Source organism: Seriola aureovittata, chromosome 11, assembly GCF_021018895.1.
Source record: "Seriola aureovittata isolate HTS-2021-v1 ecotype China chromosome 11, ASM2101889v1, whole genome shotgun sequence".
NCBI lineage: Eukaryota > Metazoa > Chordata > Actinopteri > Carangiformes > Carangidae > Seriola > Seriola aureovittata.
In genome coordinates, this window is record NC_079374.1 from 23,238,107 (window position 1) to 23,261,465 (window position 23,359).

Here is a 23,359-nt window from a genome sequence, read left to right on the forward strand (position 1 = left end):
TGACATTGTCTATCACTTTGTCATGTTTCCTGTCTTACACGCTCACGTCAGTTTGTTGCCTCTGGTCCGTCGCTGGTATTTTGAAAGAGAGCACAGCTGCAAAGCCTCACATTTAATCCATCCAATTAACAGTGGTAGTCGGAAGGTGTTTTAAGACGTATATTTGTAATGTCATTAAAAGCTGAGAAATGAATGCACATAAAGTTATAAAGTCAGCTGACCTTGTAGGAAGTTTTTGCCAAACAAGGCATCAGTGCAGCGTTTCATTACCTGCACGGATTTTATAACACCAAATTAAGTTTAACCTTTATGTGGCTTTGAAAACTGATGCTGATGCCGATAGTTTCATGTCAACAAAATATGATATTTCATCCGGCATCTGTCTTTTCATCAATCTGTTAAGCTCTGGCCCACAGTCTTTGATCATTAATGGCTCAGTTTGCATGAATCATTGCGCTCGCTTTTATGTAAGAGGAGGAAAATATTGATTTCAGTGAGCTTATGACCTTTCCCATTGAAAGACACCATTAGACAAAACACGGCACAGACCTGAACTCTATCGAGTGTTGTTTTATTTAAGCTCGAAGGCACTGTTAAACAATACGTTGATATTGATTACCATTAAATTCATTTGCTGTCATCCCAACATTTTTCAGCATTCGGGTCTGTTAATGACAGAGCAAACTGTTATTTAACAGACGTTAATTTTTGTTTGATTAACACAGATTTATATAAATGGAAAAGCTGTGCAAGGTGACCAGAGGGGAAAAAAAACTAAACATTTCAACATGATGCTACAGAATATTCTCATTGTGTGCAGAAATACAATGAGAAACTCTATCTCTGTGCTTATAAAATTAATAGAAGAAAGCCAGGGATGAAGCAGAAAGCAAGCACAGATTTCCTGAGTAAAGGCGAGCAGATTTCCAAAATAGTCCCTGTAGATGCAGCTATTTATGTGGAGAAATGAACCATTACTACATCTAATTTGTGGCAAATTGATCTTGGAGACGCAGGCTGTCATCAATCCCCCTGCATGTGTGTTTAGACTCCGATTTATACTTTGTCAGAGGGGAATAGAGCTGGGAGGACAAATGTGTCAGCTCACTGCCTCTCTGAGGCCCTGTCACAGAGGAGCTATGATGGGGAAGAAGCCAGGAAGGATTCACTCATGCTTTTGGTGACAGAAAGCTCCGCGGGCAGATATCACTGAGGAAGCCAACCCTCAGGCGCGACTTCAGAGATATAATAAAGTGAAGCAGGGTATAACACCTATCTCCGGAAAACGTTTATGTTTATTTATAGATTATTGGCTGAGAGGAAAATGTTTTAGGTCTAATGAAGATAAATAGAGCTTGTCTTTACTCATAGTTTACTTTGGAATAAAACTGTGAACTACTTTGATTTCAAGATTTTTTTTTATCAGTAGGAGGAACCGACTGCTGTACATACATGGCTGACCAGAGCAGAGACATTCACCACACATGTTGCTTGTGATTGTGACTCATGCCAAACCAAATAGGTCAATTATATTTGCAGTTTCTGTCAGTAGGAAGGAATGTGATCAATATCCACCTGGTTATCCCGCCTATGATGTAACTGCTTAATACAGTTTTACCGCCTGACGCAAAAGAATCAATATATTTACAGACAGGCAACAAATGAAAGGAGAAACCGGAATAAATTAAAGGAAAAACCGGAATGTATTAATGGGAAAAGCTAATGAATGCAGATGCCAGATCAGGGGTCAGCACTGAACGGTTTGATGAAATTTCTGAAGAAATGATGGACAGCACAGCGCTCACCATCGCCATCATCAAAACACAGTTAGGGAATATTTGTTGGAAGAATGTGTTCATGAGTGTTCATAACTCCGACAGTTTATGTAGTGATTATGACCAGGGTGTAGAGGAAGGTGGTGCAAGGATAGCAATGTTTATTTGTTTATTTCATTGTACATTTGTCCATTCTCTGTTCAGAATTCCTCTATTTTCTAATTATTTTTCAAACTACAGAGAGAACTAAAAAAGTCCTGACTGAGAAAATATATTTCCCACAAAAGTTAATATAGAAAGAGAATTTTTTCTACAGAGACCTGAGGCACAATTAATGTTTAATGGATGCATTTATTAGACCTGGAGAGTCCCACAAATGTAGAAATAACTTTTAAATAAATGTACCTATAAAAATCTTACTAAAAAACTGCAATACCATTCTCACAACTTCCTACAATACCTGCTGTCACCGTCCCTGCTGCTATACTGCTACTGATAGTATGACTACACTCCCACCACTACTATGACTGCCACTGCTGCAACTCCTGATATCACCATCACCATGTCTTTATCGGACGAGAACAGGCTAATGTCATATTCCTCAAGGAGAGACGTACGTTTAAATGCCAGCTCTTATCACTCGTCAGTTATGTGAACACCTTAATGGAATTAATAATGGCAAGCTGAAGTTAAGTGTTTCTGTTGGTGAACTGATATTATATTATCCCCATCTAGTGGCAGAAATAAGTTGATGCAAATGTATTTGCATAATAAACTCCATTCTGTGTACAGTTAAATCATATGTATGAGCCCTGCTATAAGAGAATCAGCTGATTCTAGGAGTATTGTTCACAAGCGACAGCAGAAATATAAATTTACTCAAGTATTGGATGTAAGTACTACAATTTGGAGGTACTTTACCTAAACCTCATTCCTATCAAGTCATTTTTGTGTGTACAAGTTATTTTATTTTCTTTCAAAAAAGGGAAAGATATACCATGAAGAACACAGCAAATGGTAATAATCATAATAGTGTATCTATCTATATATATATATATATATATATATATATATATATATATGATATACATACAGGCAGACAGATAGACAGATAGATAGATAGATAGATAGATAGATAGATAGATAGATAGATAGATAGATAGATAGATAGATATATAGATAGATGATAGATAGATAGATAGATAGATAGATAGATAGATAGATAGATAGATAGATAGATAGATAGATAGATAGATAGATAGGTCTCTATGGGCCTCACCAAACAGCTTAAAGGGGAGGAGTTATCTGCGCTGTTTGAAGAGTGGCTGACAGGAAAGTAGTTCGGATGGCGGTGGACCGAGCATCTCTGTTCTTGTAGAAGTTGTGGATGAGACCTGTGACCGATCAGCATCTCGTGTAAAGTCATGCGCCTGTTGATCTGTCTGATATCTGCGCTGAGTTTGTGTGAGAGCGGCGAGGCGGCTGCAGAGTTCACTGAGACTGTGGGACACTCTCTGCATATCGATGACGGGAACTTTTCAAACCGGGATCACATGAGACAAGAGCCCTTTCAGTACCAGCAGCAAGTGCTGGATCCCCTGCCAGGTTTGTATAGTTTCACTGTGTCATAGGACCATTCACACTTCAGTAAACTGGTCGCGATTGTTGTTGATGTGTTTCATGTTGAGGATGTAAACTGAAAAATAAATCACATTGTAGCTTGAGATTAAATGTTCGTGTTGATATTTTGCCATTTCTTGTTATTTTTACTAACAATCACACTAAATGGCTTTTTGTACCAGATTATAGACTAAGATGTGCAGATTTAGTCGAACTGGACCATCTGCATGAGGATTTGCTCACAAATCTGCTGATCTGTTCATGAGTAATAAGTGATGTGGGAGCTTGCTGCTGTCATCTCATGACTAACGCTTTCTCCATCTGTCTCTTCTTGCTGCATCACCACCAACGAGGCAACCGTTTATCATGTTATGTCTGCATCATTTACAATACACAAAATGTGAACTTTTTAAAGTGACTTCAGAGTTGGCCAGAATTTAAAAAAAAAAAAAAAAGTGTGCGAGGGCCAGACGGTCTCTCCTCACTCTGAATTATCATTAAGCCACAGCAGACTCTCTTCTTTTCCATTTGTCTCTCCTGCCGACTACTTTTATTTTCTAAGTGGAAATATGCTCTCCCTCCCTCATCACACAGTGTCAGAGACATACAGGCATCTTCTTGTTTACAGCAGAGCAGTGGTGAGGATCTGAAAGAGGGATTTGTGACCCTGTTCACTTATCAACTGATTCATGACTAATTCATGTTCCTGTAGGAGTGCATTACCATCCGTCATCACATGATCCCTCAGCCTGTGTTCACGATTTAACACTTGGAAATGTACCCGGGCATTCTGTTGTATCTTGTACCACCCCCTATACCCAACCCCCACCCCACCCACCCCCTCCTGCTGGCTTGTCCTGCCAAACCACCCTTTCCCTACAGAGTTAATTCTCAGGGGAATGACTGCCCACTTTCTTCTTCCATTAAATAATAATAATTAAAAAAAAGAAAGAAATAAAAATGTACAAAAAGCGCCTTGTTTCTTGAGCCAGATGGTCAGGCTCATGCTGAGATTTATATCTTCATTGTTGCACCCTTCATAATGGGCAAAGCAACAGAATTAAAGATCTAATCATTTTGCCTCGGGGACTGGTGCGTGTTAGGGCCCCCCCCCCCCCCTCCACCTCCACTGCACCCTAAGCATCTTTTGCGACTTGACTTGTGTTTGAAGCTGATTTGTTCCACATATTAAAGGGTGCGCTTTTTTTCCCCCCCCATCAGTGGAATGTATGGCCTACTTCCAACACACACACACAAACACACACAAACAAGCATGTTTGTAGGGAGGGTGGAGGGACGGGGACGGGGACGGGGGGGGGGGGGGTCACCAGAGATAAATCCCTGTTGGACCATCTGTTTATCCTGCCTGGTGGTCTCGCAGAAATGACCAGTCAACATGTTTTTGTTCCTTCCTCATGATTTTAATCATAGTCTCTGGTGAAATGATGATGGTGTATGTGCTTGATATGACAGCAAAAGCAAATGTAGGTGCTTTTAGCCACAGACATGGTGTTTTCAATAATTATAAGATGCCATTCTAATATTTACTATCTTCATTTCTGGGTCAAGAAGGTTTGTAATTTAGTTTTTGATTAGTGGAAATATGTCCCCCATAGTTTAAAAAGTCTAATGTGTACGTACTGATAAAGAAAGCATTTCACCAAAGCAGAAATATTTTTTTTTCTGTTGGGCACCAGTACTATCATGTATAACAGTATTCAAGCCATATCACACACCACGGGGGATCTATTTCTCATCTCCGTCTGTGGCCTCAGACAGCCCATTTCAATATACTTCATAACCCTCTTTGTGGTGTGTTTCAGTTCGCCAAATGTGGAGATTACAGTAATCTGGCACGACACACCTCCACTTCAGATTTAGTGACCCCCTTCTGTTCTGTTTGGCCACCAAAGCAGAACACACAGAAAGAGGAGGCTGCCTCTCCCAAAACAAGCGCCCTCTTGTCCATCTGCACTGGCATACAGTTTGTCTCTCAGTGGGTTTAACTCTAACGCAGCCAAATGTAGATATTTGTTTCATGTTGTGGCTGGAAAATGGTGGCACTCCTGGCAGCTCCAGGCGTCTGTCTGCCCCTGATCAAAGGAGCGTGTTAGGGGGTAAGGATATGGAGTGATCTGGTTATCTGGCTTTGGCACTTGTTGAAATAGTGCGAAATCTGGTAGCATAAGGCATGGCTTCATGAGTGTTCAGTGGAGCTTTGGCAGATCGTTTAGCAGCAGGATTATATGCAATCAGAATAGCAGCAAACTCAACCACTACCGTCAGTGTTGAGTTGTCACCATTCGAGAGAGATGCTTATGACATTATGACTGGTGAGACTGCTGCGATAGCAGAGCTGCAGCATGTAGGTACTGAGAAAAAGTCCAAGAAGGACTTTTTTATGGGCTCATAGCACAAAATAACTATGATATACTGTATCTGCGGAGGGCTGATGATCAGCCAGCTACTGAGATTTATGTCTCCCAAAACTCACTTTCCGGCCCAGACTCCACAGAAAGAGTACAGGACTGTGGAGAAAATTTACAGCAGGGCAGAAGGTGAAGGAAGCTACCTTAGCACTGCCCAGTGCTAGCAGAGTTTTGCAGCTGTACACAGTGCTCTTGGTGCTGAGCTTCTTTGAAGCATTGTTCAGTATTTATTATTGGAACCTTGTGCTCAGATTTTTCCAGCAGTATTTCTTTTTTTTCTTTTTTTTTGCTCTAACCTCATGCTACGCTACCTCCACAGTTCCACGGCACTATGTGTTTGGAATGCTAAACTTTACTTTAAAATTCAATTGAAACTTTTGTTGACCAGCAGAATATGATGTAAAAAATGACACCGACATATTATCACCTTGTGAAGTTGTACGGCGAACATGTTAGCACACAGTTGCCTGTAGACAGTAAAATTGCATCCAGAAAACCAAAACGATTAGCTAAAAGATGCCAAAATGCTCTGCAGAACTGAGCGGAAGTTCAGAGTTGGTGATAATTCCCTGTGAGCTTATCGCTTTGAGTGACTTCGCTGACATTACACATATTCATTTGATCCATTGGTTAAATGCAAATATTCACTAGTGCAGCTTTAATGTATTGCGTCGGTCAGGCATTGATGCTTGGTAGGATCTGCTTTTCATGACATACTGATTAGGCAAGAAGTGATGTATTAGTGAAAATCCCTTCATTGTTATGCAACACTGTCCCTCTCAGAAATTAAGTCTTGCTGTCATGAATTTACTATTGGATGTCTGTGCACAGTGTGAAAGTGGCTTATTGGGTTTGTGGATAATGTGTCACATTATCATTAGGCCCTGAATGAGATTCTCGAGGAGCTACCTGAAAACGTGTAATGATTAGGGCTCCCTCATGAGAATACCTTTATTGGAAATATGTACTGTATTAGCTGCCTGAGCTGCTGATGTAGCTTGTTATTGTCTTAAATGCTTACTTTGTTGTTCTAGTTGCCTGATTTTAGCATTTGTATGTGTGTCCTTCTCTTTAAAATCTGCTGGGATTAGCTGATTGATATCCTCGAGGGAGTCTGTAAATGAGTTTTCCTGTTGTGCTGTCAGTGAGGCCGACTAGCCCGCTAGGTTTACTGGAACTGCAGCCAACTCCAATCTGTTAAAGAACTAAAGAGCATAGCTGTAGTGTATAAAATGTTGTGGACAAAATAATAGGAATAGGAACTGTTGTATTTCTCTTTGCCTTGACCACAATCCCACTTTATCTTCACCAAATCCTTTTTTATCTCCTATAGGTTCTTCCTTTAACCTGAGGGTCCAGGTTAGAGACGTGCTGAGTCGTCAGTCCCTGAGCCAGGCAGTGGTGGATGTTTACATCAACTACACCAGGGTCAAAACCGCTCATACAGGGGAGGATGGTGGCGTTTTGCTTCATGTACCTTACCAAACTGGGCTGCCCATCACAGTAGTGGCAAACAAGGATGGTTACATTAGCACGCTGCTGCCTTGTAAAACCAGCAGAATGCCAAGTAAGATGTTTAATGTGTTCGGTTAATGAGCTTCATCAAATGCATAAACATAAGAATGGCAGTGTTGTTTTTATTAATTATTGGCAAATACAAATCGTTGTATATCTTCAGTTTATATCAACCGCACACCGTGTGGTTGTGTGTGTGTGTGTGTTTCTGTGTCAGTGAATCAGGCACAGTCTGCAGAGAGTGGCAGATAGCAGTGGGTTTTTTTTTCTGATTGGGACACTATAAATAATGTCATGTAAAAAAGTGATCAGAAGAAATACTGAAATGTATATACTGAAGTCAATTTCTGCTCCACGCCGACACCTGACAGGACAGCAGCAGTGGGACCTTTCTATAGCCGACATGTGGAGTGTGTCTACATCTGTATCTGTTGCTCAGTAGTCATCTGCAGTGCTGTGATACAAAGACCTGAATCTTGAGCTATTGTTTTTGAAGTGAAAACTTACTTGACGTAATATAACATAATATCTCGCTGCCATCTAGTGGAGAAACTGCTCATTTTTAAACATGATAGTCTGCTAATTTTGCATTTTTACCCTTTCCCTTTGTTGCAGTATTTTCATCAGTGACCATGTCACTACTTAGTCTAAATCAAGGAAACATCTGGCTCTTTGAAGATTCTGTCCTGATCACTGGCAAAACATCTGGTACTGTGTTAAGTATCTCTCAGTGCTCATTCTCTCTTTGTCTCTATGATTGTTGGTACAATCATTCATTTAAAGTAACACATCATATCAGCCAAAGATAACAGTACTAAAGGGAAAATACATACAATATATTTGAATAACATTTTATAAATAGAGGCTGAATATTTTCAGCTATTACTATTACTATTTTTTCTTTTATTTATAGATGCTTCATCACAGCCTGTTGTCCACTTTCCCAAGAGCCTGCTGAATCTGACAGACAGCAGCAATGTCACCTCGGTCAAAGCCTACCTGACCATCCCCAGGCTGTCGTCAGAGGATGGCAGCCTGCTCAACACTCTGGGCATCATGAGCAGTAAATCAGGTAAGTCTGTGTGTGTGTGTGTGTGTGTGTGTGTGTGTGTGTGTGTGTGTGTGTGTGTGTGTGTGTGTTTTGTAGTATCAGTATACAGACTTCTGCTTTCAAAATATTGAATATAGTACAGTTCTAATAACAGTGAATAGTTAAAGTAGATAGATAAAATAGATTTATTTTAATAGAAAGTGAACTTAGAGCAGTTTATACTTATATACTTCCTCAAACTTTCCTCTTTTCACAATTAAAATCATTTAATTGAGCATGTGGGGATCATAGTATTCTTCAACCTGAATCTGAATCTGAATATTTTGTGTTTGGTGCCATCTGGTGGTCGTAACAATTAAAAACAGACATTGAGGTAGACACTAATTTTAAAACCTTATTATTTGATGTATTTTTCAGACTATTGTAAATGTTTTTCTTAATTCTTTTTTTATTTATTTTTTATTTTAATTTTAATTTTAATCTCAATGAGACTGCCTGATTAAATAAAGATTAGATCAAATAAAAAAATAAAAAATTAAAAAATAAAATAAATTGACACCGATACAAATGATTTAGCCACAGACCGCGCTATAGTTTTCACATGGAATCTTTCTGTCTTTCTTGGCTGCAAGTGGCTGCAACAAGCTGAAGCAAAGCAAAGATGAAATCAGTGTCAGAGCTTTAGCAGGGGTCCAGTCAGCCTGTCACTAGCAGCAGTCAATACTGTCAATCAAACTACTGTGGTACCACTCAGCTGAAAGTACCTTTACATGAATTCCATGCAAGAAAAGATAAAAGTGAGTAAATTGAATTTAGCCGGAGCTCATATTATCCAGCTCCTCCTCAGCATTGTCTCATGTCTTTTCAAGGATACGTGAGTGTGGAGTTGAGCCCGGTGGCGGCTGTCAGTGTGCAGCTTTTCTCAGGAGACTCAGAGTTACACGTGAGTGGGCCCATACAGATCAGCCTCAGCATCCCTGACAGCCGTGGACTCCAGATTTCAAACGTGGTTCCAGCGTGGTTCTTTAACCAGACCACTGGTGAGTAGAAATCGTGATGATACAAAGCACAAAATCCTTCTGAATTACTGAAGTATCTGGAGAACAAGTTACTTTATGGCTTCCACTAGTAGATCGATGAAGAAGGCTCTGTTAGCAATGTGGGAGTAAAGTGGTAGAAAAATTACTTTAATGTAGGAAATCATTAACAGAACAGCAGGAAGGGGGTAATGGAATTATAGTTTTATAATATTTATAAGCAGGACTCAGACCTTTAGTCTAGTGGTTCATTTCTAATTCTTTCTGTACATCCGGCCATCAGCAGAGATTAATATTAGTATAACTAATGCTCGGTTAAAATTGTAGGGAGGTGTGACTTGACATCAATCAGATGGGGGGGGGGGTGGAATCAAAACGCACACCTTCGGAAGAATCACTCATCATATTGTTATTAGTGTCACAAATCTGTCTCCATTAGTTTTCCTTTCTCAAACCAAGTTTTGGGTCATTTTGCATCCACAAAACAGTAAAATTAAACTTCAACTTAAAACTCCTGTATGGGAGATAGATGAGGCTAAGTCCTTCTTAAAATCATACAGTGTTTTATTGATGGCAGAAAACTTTTTATTGTTTGTTCGACTTAGGTGGATGGATGAGGAAAGGACTAGGGAAGGTGGTGTCAGTCGATGGAAAACTCATGTGGACATTCACAGCTCCTCATCTAGGCCACTGGATTGCAGCACCTCTGTCATCTAACAGAGGCAAGTGCTCATCGTAATGATGTTAAAGTACTGTTTACAGAATACAGAGTTCTATTTCTTTTTCTCTGTTTATTTGATAGTACCATCTGTGGCATATATAGCAGTAACATGGCAATGTAATCATTTAAATGTATGAAATGGAAATTAATGAATGATGAGCAAAATAAGCACATTTCTTTTTATGGTTGTAAATCTACTGGGTAAATAGATAGTTCTCGTTGTGGCAGTTTAATTTTTCTAACTTAAGAAGCCAAGAAACTGACCTGGAGCTGGCCTCGGTTAGTGAAAAGGAAGGAGGTTTATTAAATGTCAAACGCTTTTCGATTCAAAAAGCACATCGTTAATTTTCATCCACACTGATTTTCATTCCGTACGTGTTTCCTTTTCAAACTGACTCACTCTCACTTTTTCTTCAGGTTTCTTTGGACTTGACATTCCCATCGACTTCATCTTAAACCATTCATCTTCCCTGATGGTTCTGCTCGGAGGATTGCTTGTTGTGGTCATCTGTCTTCTGGTTGGAATATTGTGTTATCGCAGGTAACAGTCTGTCATCTCTTACTAGTCTATATAAGTGGTGATTATATTAAAAAGACTGCTGAAAGAATGTAAATGTACAATGTAAAGACACACTTACTGATTTTGTTGCACCACAAATCTTTCCATTTCTTCCCAGGTTTTTGGGCAAATCAAGTATTTTCTTCATATCTTCAATTTAGGGTTAAAATATGCTTCATCTGATGCAACTGGAGGATGTTGTTCCTATTTAGTGGTAATTATAAGTAAATAATATTTTACTGAAAATCTTTCAAGTATCAAATACTGATGTTGTGTAGGCTTGAAAAGGTAGCGCCTTGCACCCACAGTGTGATCCTTCTCTGCTGTTGACATCTGGTCCAAACACCAACCCACAACATGGATAATTACACCACATCTGTGCTGCAGTATCACCTCCTCATAGCACTGAAGCTGCAGCAGAAGGCGTGTGTTCAGGGAATTATTTCCTGCAGGAGTGATTTGAGAATGTGGTGTGACTCTGGGGTGGGGGGGTGGGGGGGTGGGGGGGATGGAGGGGGGTGTTATTATTTTATCACTATTTTTCACTTCAGTGTTCCTTTAAAAAATACTTCACTGCCAGTAAAATATCAAGCTGTTAAACATAACAAAGCATTAGTGATTTGCATAACTGAATGTGTATATAATATCTGTATTCCCACTGAATAACCCGTGTTTGCGGGATGAGATTTTATATTTGTTTCATTTTATTTGGCCTGACTCTGCTTAAAGCAAATGCTCTGTCTTGTCTGCAGACGTCCCCTCAGTGAAACCGAAGCAAAGACGATCCTACCGGTGATGAGAAAAGACCAAACGACCTCCACTTGTGACGATGAACTCTTTGAAGTATATTCAAGGGACGTGTCTCCTCCACAGAATGGGCTGAACCACTCGTTCAGAGAAAAGGGGGACAATCGACGCAATTCCTCTGTTAATTCAACGCACAGCGTAATAGCCAACCCCAGCGCTGTGGCCATTGCGCTGGAGTGCGCCGAGCTGGACCTGAACACTGAACCTAATGATGGGACTTGTGTGTTCAGAGAGCAGATAAGAGTTCCAGGATCTCTGACTGAGAATTTGTTTTTCTACAACCAGCCTGTTGCCATCCTTCACGCTCCAGCCTTCTTCCATTTGGAGGAGCAAGCGGAGCAGCAGCAGCGGAGCAAGTCGGCTACTCTGCCCCGTGCGGGGGCTTCAAACAGTGCCGCCGCCGAGCCGCTGAGCAAAGACGGCTTCGCCCAGACACTGCCGAAAGGTCCGTCTGCGACCCAGAACCAGGCGGTAGAAACCGAGGACCAGCTTGGAGTTCTAGAGGGTTCTCAGGCAGCAACCTCCACCAGCACAGCCAGGGGTCCCTTCAGCCTCCCAGAGTCAGTGTCGGTCCCGGGAACATTAAATAAAATCAGGGACAGCAGGCACTCGGTACACGCCTTAGCAGAGTTTTCCAAAATGCCCTCACCCCAGCCTCCCCGGGCCTGGTTTGTGTCACTGGAGGGCAAACCCGCAGCCGAGATCCATTACAACGTGTCAGAGCAGCAGAGGAGACGGAGACCAGTGGAGAGTCGGGACACCAGTTTAGACTCGGGGGTGGACATGAGCGAACTGAACCAGTCGTCCGGACGCAGGGCTGTAACGCTGGAGCGCAACGCTACTTTTGTCAAAAGCACGTCTGGCGGTAAACACGCAGCTCCACAGTAGCAACTCTTAATGCCCCCATGCCTACAGTTCATATCGCGTAAATATTTACATATTATAGTTTGTATGTCCCCGTTTCCGCCAACCATCAGATTCCACATACTTTACACACCAACTGCTGCACATGTAGAGAGGTGGAGCACGTTGCACAGTAGTCGTGGATGTTAAACCTTAAATGCCAAAAAATGTCTCACAACCCACCTGCTTTTTAACGACCTGTCTCATCTCTTATCTTCTGCCTCATATATATCAAATTGTTTTCAGATTTTCAAATAACATTACATTACTGATGATTTACAGCCACCGCAGCTGCCCTGTTTGTCCTGCTCCAACACGACGATGGATGGCTTACTTAAATGCCTGAATGCTAATGTTAATTCAATAATGTTATTGATTTTATACTTGTGCATGTAAAGTGTGTTTGCGCATGTTTTGGTGTATTTTGCCATGAAGTGAATCATTTAATTATATTTTAATACAAATAAATAAATGAATAAATAAAACTGACATTTCCTGTTTTAAACCCACATTTAGGCCTATTTATTTCTTCTATCTAGATACAGTAACATCATTTAACTAGAATTATAACCAGATTAGTTTCGGGTGATATGCCTGTTCATCCAGAGTTGCATAAAATATGAACTAATTGTGTGAAATTTTGTCATAATTGCTGTGTGAAGTCTTGAGTAATGGCTAAAAAGTGTTTTCTGAGGTCACCGTGACCTTGACCTTTGACCACCAAAGTCTAATCAGTTCAGTGGACATTTGTACCAAATTTAAAAAAGATTTTTCCTATTGTGAGGTTTTGTGAGGTCACCACACTGCCAGATTTGAGGAAGGTCCTTCAAGGCGTTACTGAGATATCGTGTTTGTGAGAATGGGACAGATGGACATGTCGCCGACATGGAGGAATAAAATGATATATATTAATGATCATTATCACCTGAAACAGCTGAGGAATACTTGCTCTCTGCATATTTATGTTTTCTCTGTGTATTTACCCTGGCTTGTGAAGCTACAGAAAGAAGCCCTGTCTACTCATGGCTAATGAAGAGTGATGTTCACTATTCAGGTGGTTTACTTGATGCATGTGTCTTACACCACTGCAGTTATGTAACAACCTAACAACCTTTGTTAGCAATTCCAGCATAGAGACCTGTCTAAACATGTCAAGTGGGTTCATTTAAATAACTGCCCAAAAGCCCAAATAGATAAAATCATCCACAACTTAACACAAAGCCAAGACTAGAGAAAAGAAAAAATAGTGTAAGTGAAAAGAGATTTATTCACCAGACCATCTCACACTCGCTCAAACTCCCTAAGAAATAGTCTACTTCCTCCACCACTGAAGATTGAGATGGAGAAAAGTTTCTCACACACGAAAAAAGCCTATACCTCAATTGTTCAGCAGAGAAATGATGGATTATTATTATTATTATTATTACTATTATAAATAGATGACACATATTCTTTACGGACCGTCAATGGCAGACCTGAATTCTTCACAGACATGCAGACGTAGACATATTTACAGTAGCCTGTAGTCTAATTGTCTGTTGTGCTGTGCTCCGGAGCTTGCTGCTGTGCTGGGGGTGTGGCCTATTTTCCTTGTGCTTGTACTGTGCCTGCCCACGTGCAACACATATACTGAAAGATAATACCAATAAGGAAGTAAGTTGATTCTATACCCTCTAACCTGGCAGAGTGAAGAAGCAGGAAACAGTGATCTTTCAGGTTTCTGTCGATTAAAAGACACTTCATCTTTTTACCTGCTGTTTTGTCACACCAAGTGAAGGTAGGTCATGTTCACTTTTTACTCTGTCATAAAGAGACTCTAGTCTGTAGTCTGGCACATCTGTCATGTTGCTCAGTTTCCTTCTGATGTAACATTTGTAGGCCCATATGATATGTTGATTGTATTGCACATTCAGTACCCTGTAAACGTTGTTGATGACTTGGAAGTGTTGCTTTCAGAATTTACTCATATGGCTAAAACGTATACGCTACTGTATTAACTACTGTTTTTGTTACCTGATTGTGATTGTTCTCTTTTTTGAGCGACTGTTCTGGAAAATGAATGCTATTTATTGGGACATGAATTGTCCCCTAATGTGTCTGTGTCCGTAAACATATGAAAACAGGTAAACACTTTTTGATGGTGTGATGAAATGGGGGAAGAGATGAATGACTAACTAACTACTAAAAATAGTAATAACAATATGCAACAGCAAGACCAAACCAAGCTGCTACGATCTCCTGTTATCAAAATTTTATTTTTAATATTGGATGTTGAAAAAAACAAACTAAATCATTAAAAAAAAAAATGTACGCACAGGATTATGACTGCTGGTGCTGCTGGTCTGAGTATACTGGTTTTTCAACAACAAAAGTGGCAACCCATGGGTGAATGTTTTTCAGTAAATCATATTACAGGAGGGAACCAACAAATCCTCATTAGACATGTTCTGTCACACTGTCTTTCTGTTAACATGTCGAATATTGTCCGTCTGTTTCCAGGCCATGGACATGCTGAAGTCGAGGCAGAGCCAGCTGTGCATGTGGCTTTCAGATGACCCTGACTACATACTTGAGCAGTGTGAGGATATGTTGTCCATGAAAGAATTCCGAGACATACAAAAGCAAAGCAGTGATCTCGAGAAGATGAGACTGCTCTTGAAAATAACAATTGAAAAGGGAAGAGACACCTGCCAGAGCTTCTCTGACATTCTGAGGCAGCATCAAGCACATTACCAGCAACTGCAACAGCTCTTCAGCTCTAACGCTCAAGGTAAAGACTAGTCTGTAAAAGACTGAAGTCTGAAAGGCAGCGCCACACACGTTCTGATATATATATATATTTTTTATCTTTCCAGGGTCACAGGCTCCAACAGTAGAAGCTGATAGTAGCAGTGTTGTAAGCACCAGAGAAATAACAAATATTACGGGAAAGTCCCTCTCATTGAAGATTGAAACAGTGAGTGGTGCAGGAAGTAGTCCATCCGGTAAGCATGAATAGTTCTCAGGTATTCCCTGTAGAATGAAATCATAAATGAAAGTTGTAAAATATATTGAACAAAAATATAAATGAAACACTTTTGTTTTTACTCCTACTTTTGATATATGTTTTTTTCTTGTTCAGGGAATATTGTTGGACAGGGAACCCGAGCAGGTTACAGTGCATGTGGAGGCAGTGTAATATGTGCTGATAAAATATCCGGTGTCACTATTGATGGTGACATCGATTTGTCAGTATCGGTGAAACCATCACAAGTGCGTGCAGGTAACATTTTGCCAACTTCTTACTCGTGATCTGTTCGATATTTGTGCAGTATAATAATGTGAGTGTCACCTTCTGTCAGTGTCTCATTCCTAAATCAAAGCATTTAACAGTAAAAGACTGACTGACTCTGATTTCTTCTCAGATGCAGTAGAAAAGACACCACCTTCCTCTCAGGTAAAGCACATACACACACATTAGTGGTAGAAACTCTTCAACAGTAAGATCCACATTGAGAGATTAGTTTGGTTTAGTGTGATTTTTATAATTAACCAGGAGCTGTAGTTTAAAGTCAGGCTGAATCCCTGGTTCCAGTCTTTAAGCTAAGCTAAGCTAACTGTCGCCTGGTTCTGCTGTTATATTTACTGGACAGAAATGGGAGTTGTATAATTCCTCTCACTTAACACAGGCATGAGTGTGAGGAAAAGGAAGCACCAATCAACCACTGAGTAAACAGGGAAACTCCCCAACCTACCAACATACCTTTAAACTGCCTGTTGACATAAAAGAATTGTGAATTGGGAGGTTCAGAATGACAGGTGAACTGTCAGAATGCATGGGAAAGAAAGCCATGGAACTTCAATCCTCTGACCGAAGCTTTATTTTCACATTTCCCAAAAGAACTGTATTTGTAAACATGAAAGAGGAACATACATGAATCAGAACTTCTGCCGAATGCAAAGTTGAAAAAAAATGAATGAATGTCAGTAAACTCTTTAAACAACCTTGGAGTGACCAGGTGAACTCAGTCAGGTAAATCAGGGGTTGTAAGGGTGAAAACAAGAGTCAGTCAGTGAGAAGGAAAGGAAAGCGAGGTAAGGGAAATTGAAGTGAGGTGGGTGAAGAAAGGAAAGAGGGGAAAATAAAACAAGGAAAAACAAATTCATTCATTTAGGTTTAACATGTTTAACAAAACCCGTCATCTTTCACAGGCCCCTGCTGCGAAAATGATCAAGAAGCACAAGGTGGAACTCATTGACTGCCTGAGTGCGGATCACTCCTTCATTCTGCAGCACGTTCAAGCCAGAGATATTGTCACGGACAGAGAGTATAATCATCTGAGGCATATCTCTCAGCCAAGAGAAGTTGTCACCAAACTGATCGATATAGTTATGGGCAAAGATCAAAAATCCATTGAAGATTTTATTGACCTTCTCAAAGAATCTGATATTCTTTGCACATATCCACAGCTCGAAGAAATTACAAGAAATTGGTGCTGAGGAATGTTGAATTCAAGTTTTTGCAAATCAGTGTGAAAAAGTGAAAGATAATATCTGATGGTGTATGTTTTATAAGTTATATTTGAACTTACAGATTGGTATTTGTAAATGTTGATAATAATTGAATGATACCACACATTATGAAGTTCAAAAGCTGGTTGCTGCATGTAACCTACCAAACCACTAGAGGTCACAATTGAGCCAGTTTTGTTTTTCAAGTTTTGAGTCTGCCATGGTAACAATGAAATTTACAATGCATTGTTGGAGCCTGTATACTAAAAATGTATTATTCTTCATAATAAAAAAATGCTACAACCAGCTAAATCAGTATGATTCAACTTTCAAGCAGTTTTATTCACAGGCATTTGACTCTTGACTCTCACTCTGGAGACAGAAACATGTGAATGATAAAATACAGAGTGCCCACACACGAGACAGTTTATGCAGGCGCTCGCCCAAAAGAGTCCAATAATCCTGTCATCGTTTTACATCTTGGTGCCGTTCTCCTTCAAATGTTAATAAAAACCTGTAAATGAGACATGGCTGGCAAATGAGTTAGCATCACCTTTAATCAGTCCCAGATCAGGGTGTGTAGGGTTTACCCCAGCCAGAGTATTCAACCTCCACACACAGCGTGCAGACAGAGACAAGATCACATCCAGCTGCCTCTGCTGCGTTGGTACAAAGGAATAACTTTGGAGTGTCTCTCTGCCCCTGGACAGAGGCCTCGGTTACCTGGCTCAGGCCCAGTGAACTCTGGATGTGGGGAGTCAGAGTGCAGAAGCAAAGTGGCTGGAGAATCCGTTTGGAATGGAAACAGTCTGACGCACTTGGTAGATCATAAAACACCAGCAGGATTAGCACTGGTCTACAGGGGACAGTGAATGACAAACACACTCCAACACCTAATGGGAACTGGGCGCTTGCCTCACTACCATATATATTTCTCCAGCATTTTTATGGACCTTACCTCTTGAATACTTGGCATGTGTGTTTTTTTGTTTGTTAGTTTTCCTTTTTTTTCCTTTTTTGTAAACAGTATAGGTGAGACTTGAATTGATAAAGTTTAGTTTTGACTTTAGTTTTGTTAGAACAATCCCAAATAGAGCAAATACAAACTTAGAGGCAGAGCATGTGCAACTCTATGTTCCACTTCTGGACAGTGTGTAGGAGTAGTCTGACACTTCCCACAGTTGTCTGTAAGATGAATTGCCTTGGGATTTTTTTCTCCATTAAGTTTGGTTGTTGAAGTTTGCTGTAGCATGAACAATACAAGTGGAGTTTTTCCAGACTCTCCTCTTCTCCCAGGACGGAGAATATCATCGCATGGATTTCATGATGACAACCAGCTGATTAGCTGGAAATAATTACTTTAAATTTCAAATGACATTCAGACAATGTTGGTTACTGCATGTTACTGATTTCCTTTGAAGCAAAGCCTTGCTAACTAACATTAGATAAAACACAGGGAACAGTAACCCATCATTGCACACTGTCACGCTGACATTTCTTGTTGACTAAGGCCTGATGCTCATGGAATATGATGGCACCAAACATCAGACTACACTTGCATGCTCTATTGTTCTAGTTTTCTCCTTCCGTCCCAAGACGGGGGACATTTTTCACATGCCACTGCACTGCCAAGGTTTCGAAACGTGAACCCCCACCAGGCCAGACGGCGAATGCAACCCGGCGGTGAAAAGGGGGTATCTGTTACACAGCTCAACGGTATTTGTTTTAACAGCAGGCTATTAGCAGGCATGCTTGTCCTGTGAATTTTACAAGGGTTTCCAGTCATGTCACAAATCCTCCTCTGTAATGAAGATAAAGGGGTTTGGATTTTCATTTCATTCAGATTGCGGAGTGTCAAGATTGAAAATGTCAGAGATAATATGTCAGTGTTGTGTTTACAGCTTGTTGTGACCAAAAAGATTCATTATTGTGGGTGTACTGTAACCACTACAAAACCATCCTCAACCCCAGGCTTAACCACAAACCACAAAAAGATTAATACAAAGACACACAGACATACACATTGTGTATCGAAAGATGTTACATCGTAAAATCAGTGCAACATTTGCAGCAAATCATATTTTTAGCATTTTTTGCGTTTGCATTATATTTAGCAGGACAACTGAGACTCATTCTCACAGTTTGATCAAAAACGGAAACTCCACATTTCCAAACACTGATCTGTTTGAGTTTATTGTTGCAGCAACCTGCTGTGGTCCTGACTCATTGTCACAGCATGTCAGCATATCACCACTCTAACTTTTGATTTAATCTTGTCTGTTGCTAAAGAATATAGTAAAAAAATGTTTTATTGATATTGAAATAAACCAACTTCCATATTCTGCCTGTGACACTCAGGTCCAAACTAATTGTTTGGACCTGAAGATGCCAAACTTTAAAAGTACTGTGGGTACTGTAGTTTTATTACTCATACAGGAGTTAATAGTGCTAATATAGGGACTATTCTGAGCTGCGGAGTACTACATATTTGGTGTGGTTGAACAATAGTCACGATCTATTGTACAGTGACCTTAGCCGCCTCTGCTCACTGAGCACGTTAGTAAAGTATACAATAAATAAATGATTAAAACAATTAAAAAAAATATAATAATAATAATAATAGTATATAAATCGCCATCCTTATGCTTATTGAAGTTTCTTGCCTTGCTGCAGATTAAATAGTGCAACTTCATTCAGATTATTGTGACACATTCCCCCTTTCCCCTGCGTGCACACCAGTCCCCTTGTCGACCCAGAATAGCACCGCTTGGCGTAAATGGGTTCAGAAATAGCCTCGAGTTGAAAAGAGGTAGACATGGATACCCTGAGAGATTGTTCAGTCTCAGGTGTCATCTCACTTCCTACATTTTGTTTGTGTCACACATAGATACAGTATGTACCTATGGAAGTGCCAGGCATGTTCAGCATCTTGAGAGTTGACTTGGGTTCACACTATTACACCACATTTTGAGGGGATTAATGTCCATAAATCCTATAGCAGTTGTTAATCAGCTCGTACTATGATGTGTAATCTTTGTTCTATGTATTTGTCTTTCTGTGTGGAGTTTGCATGTTCTCCCCGTGCCTACGTCGGTTAACTCCAGGTACTCCGGCTTCCTCCCACAGTCCAAAGACATGCAAATGGGGACTAGGCTAGTTGAATACTCTGAACTTGACCATAGGTGTGGCTGTGAGTGTGAATGGTTGTCTGTCTCTATGTGTTTGCCCTGCGATGGACTGGCGACCTGTCCAGGATGTACCCCGCCTCTCGCCCGAAAAGATGCTGGGATAGGCTCCAGCCCCCCTGCGACCCTACTAAAGGATAAGCGGAAGAAAATGGATGGATGGATTTTGAACGTGTTGCAGGTAAAAAAAATAAGTCAAGACAAATGGAGACACAGGTGGTACATGCATGATTTCTATATGTCGAAATGATCCTATAGGATATAATATTTTGTATATAAAGTGGTTTCTAACTCATTACTTCTGTTTGTCTCTCAGTAAAGAATGAGCTGAAACTGCTGTGAATGATTGAGTGATTTACATATATGCAATAGACTATGCAGTGCACTTTTTATGGTGTATTTTGGGGAAAAATTAAGTTATGAAGAGTTAATGAAGGAAAAAATACGTTTTTTTTCTCGTTAAATACTTTGTGCTGCAGTTGGCTTAGTTCATAAGGGTTGGGGTTGAAGATGCTGGTGTTTCCAAGACAGTTTGTAAGTCTACAGTATATGTGCAGGAAATCAGAAGTCTCACTTGGCCAAGCACAAATTTAGGAAGCAAGGTAACTCACAGTAACTTATAAAGAAAAAATCCCATAGAGAAACAAGCAAACTCACCATATTCAAACGCTACAAAATGGAAAAAAAACAAGCTTCACAGTTGCAAGAATTTACTCTGTCTTTGTCATCAAGTAAATGTGGAGATATTTCACTTAATGACAGAAAACAAACTGAAAGTCAGGGGATCACCAAAGTGGTTTGGATTCATATGCATTGATGCCTAGACATCTGTTCCAAATTTCATAGCAGTCCATTGCTGCAGTATTTCAGTCTGAACCAAAGTGGTGGATTGACTGAGCAGGCGACACTGCTATCCAAGACAGTCACTGCTAGCATGGCTAAAACCTTGTACAACATGACAGAACATCTATTTCAATTAAATGATTATGTAACCGCACAACCCTAAACTTCCATTAGTGCTGATTTAAACATCTAAATTTCCAAAGACAAAGGGATTCTGATTGTTATTCTGTGAACAATAGAAAATGGGGGACATGTGCTCCGCAGACTGGGTGGATCAAAGATGGCTGTTGATAGTTTTAAAGCCCCAAAAACTGCAAAATTGATTTATGATGGTTGATTTGCTGTTTCAGCCTTTTATAGTTGACTGAATTACATACAAACATTCGTCCTTGCATGGATAGAATGCCAATGTACCTTATAAAGTTTAGCTGAAACAGTTTTCATTATTTATTTGGTTTGGGGTGCAAATGCAGAGCAGCTGTTTCTCATGCTGTTCTGGGTCCAATGTATGTCACAAGAACTGCTTGGTGAGGATACTGGGTTTCACTCTGTCTGTGGTCTGTTGTGGTTAAATGCTTCACAGACCTTCGGTTATGTGAGATTAGCTTTGAAGATGATGATGTTTCATTTACTTGTTTTTCATGTTCCACTTCATTTCAGTCACAGATTTGACAGATGGTTGCTTATTCTGTGTTTGTGTGTATCTGTGCTTGTTTGAAAGTTCGACACAGATTCAAGATTTTACTTTAAATTAAAATACATAATTCTCTTTCCCCTCAGGCGTTTAAGCATCTTTTGGTTTTTCAGCCTGCAACATCTCTGTTTTTGGTTCACTCTCACGGCTGTTATAGCATTGTTTTTGGACACAGCAGGCAGCTTCTCCTACTGAAAATGTCATAGGCTAACACACTATATGTCCAGCACCAAACAGTAGACAAAGTTTGGGACTAACAACTAACAGTGAATCACACATTTCCCTCAAAAGTTAGTGGAGACCAAAACCAGAGCTAAAAAGAGAATGAATATTATATTCAACACATCCTCTGAGCAGCGTTGCATCTTCAGATTGGACACTACATGGTCGTTATCGGAAGGTGGCGAGATGGTCCGGGGCTAATTGGTTAGCATGGTAACTTCAGTAGAAGAAAAGACGTGATAGAGACAAGAGTCTACATTGGTGTTGCTTTCCACTGCTGGAGGCGAAGGAATGAACTTTGACGCAGAACTCACAATATTTCTTCTAGACCGGTACGTAAACAGCTGTTGCTGGCTATGTAGCAATAGAAAAAAATACAATTAGCTCCTTTAAAAGGTGATAATATTTCAGTGCTTTGTTCACAGCTTGTTTCTGCTACATTTTCATGAGCTAATATCCTGTTTTGCAGGAAATTATTCTATTATTCTATTAAGTCCCCCACTTGGTTGAAAAAAAAAGATCTAGCCTACGTACTGTGATAGAGGTGAATCTCAAGTCATGGGAAATGGTACCTATGTGTGGACATCATGAGCTGAGTTTGAAAACAGCCCAAAGCATTTTGTAAAAGATATGACAGCAGTTAATGAGTGAAAACATAATCGGTCAAGCCAAGGACACACAAGTTTGTTTTACTAGGTTTTCTCACTACAAAGGTCTCTCATCTGTTCGGTAATACAAGTGCATCATCAATTGCCTTTCAACCAAGGCCAGCGGTGCTTCAGCTGTACAAATAAAAGGAAGCAGGCTCCATGCTGCCGTAATGTGTTTGAGTTGCGATGTTTGTGGTCTGACACCTGTATGGAGTGAGATAAGGGTCAGAAAAGCAGAGCTCATGGTTTAATCATATGAACTCTGCTCTGGTTCCTGGATGTGAACTCTTGTGAACAACATCTGCCTGCTTCATGACTTTTCTTTTTAATAATACAAGGAAATGATATAGCACCAATGATGAAAGCTTAAATAAAATTGCTTGAACATTAAACAGCCTTTTGAGGGCGAGCCAGCTCTTGGTTTATCGGCAAAACAATAAGCAGACAGGCAGCGTTTGACTTTGAAAATAATGAAATAAATCATTCCTCCTAGCTACGGCGATAGGGCTGAATTGTAAATTGGTGGCTGCACACAGATGATTGTGTGTACGTGCAGCTGTGGGTCAAAATGGGATAATGTGAGACTGAGGCAAAGTTTCAAATGTCAGTTCAATTGAGCCATATAATGTTGTTAGGGGTTACACTGAGAGGTCAGGGAGATGAGGCTATCTATAGCAGTATGGCCATGTGGAAGATATGATAAGAGTAAATCCTTTGGTAACCTCACTTTACCCTTTTGTACATTAGAGTGTTGCCTCTTTGAAGTACTGTAAGAGGGCCCTGCGAGACATGCGTGTTTTTAAATAGCTATAATTTCAATCAGTGGAACATGTGCATGCTTGTTTCCTGCCTTTTAG

At 40.2% G+C, this 23,359-nt stretch overlaps 2 protein-coding genes across 2 annotated transcripts; both read left to right on the plus strand.

The window, feature by feature from the left end:
* Window positions 1–3,110: 3,110 nt before the first annotated feature.
* Window positions 3,111–12,922, plus strand: LOC130177131 (protein FAM171B-like). Its single transcript, XM_056388588.1, has 8 exons — window positions 3,111–3,380; window positions 7,158–7,391; window positions 7,955–8,047; window positions 8,253–8,411; window positions 9,260–9,430; window positions 10,033–10,149; window positions 10,566–10,689; window positions 11,460–12,922. The coding sequence occupies exons 1-8, from the start codon at window positions 3,200–3,202 to the stop codon at window positions 12,400–12,402; spliced, it is 2,022 nt and encodes a 673-aa protein (XP_056244563.1). The 5' UTR covers window positions 3,111–3,199; the 3' UTR covers window positions 12,403–12,922.
* Window positions 12,923–14,089: 1,167 nt separating this feature from the next.
* On the plus strand, window positions 14,090–17,234 carry si:dkey-10c21.1 (uncharacterized). The gene is made up of 6 exons (XM_056389619.1): window positions 14,090–14,194; window positions 14,917–15,187; window positions 15,273–15,401; window positions 15,539–15,679; window positions 15,822–15,853; window positions 16,609–17,234. Exons 2-6 carry the CDS (start codon window positions 14,920–14,922, stop codon window positions 16,894–16,896), a joined length of 858 nt encoding a protein of 285 aa, XP_056245594.1. The 5' UTR covers window positions 14,090–14,194; window positions 14,917–14,919; the 3' UTR covers window positions 16,897–17,234.
* The last annotated feature ends 6,125 nt before the right edge of the window (window positions 17,235–23,359 follow it).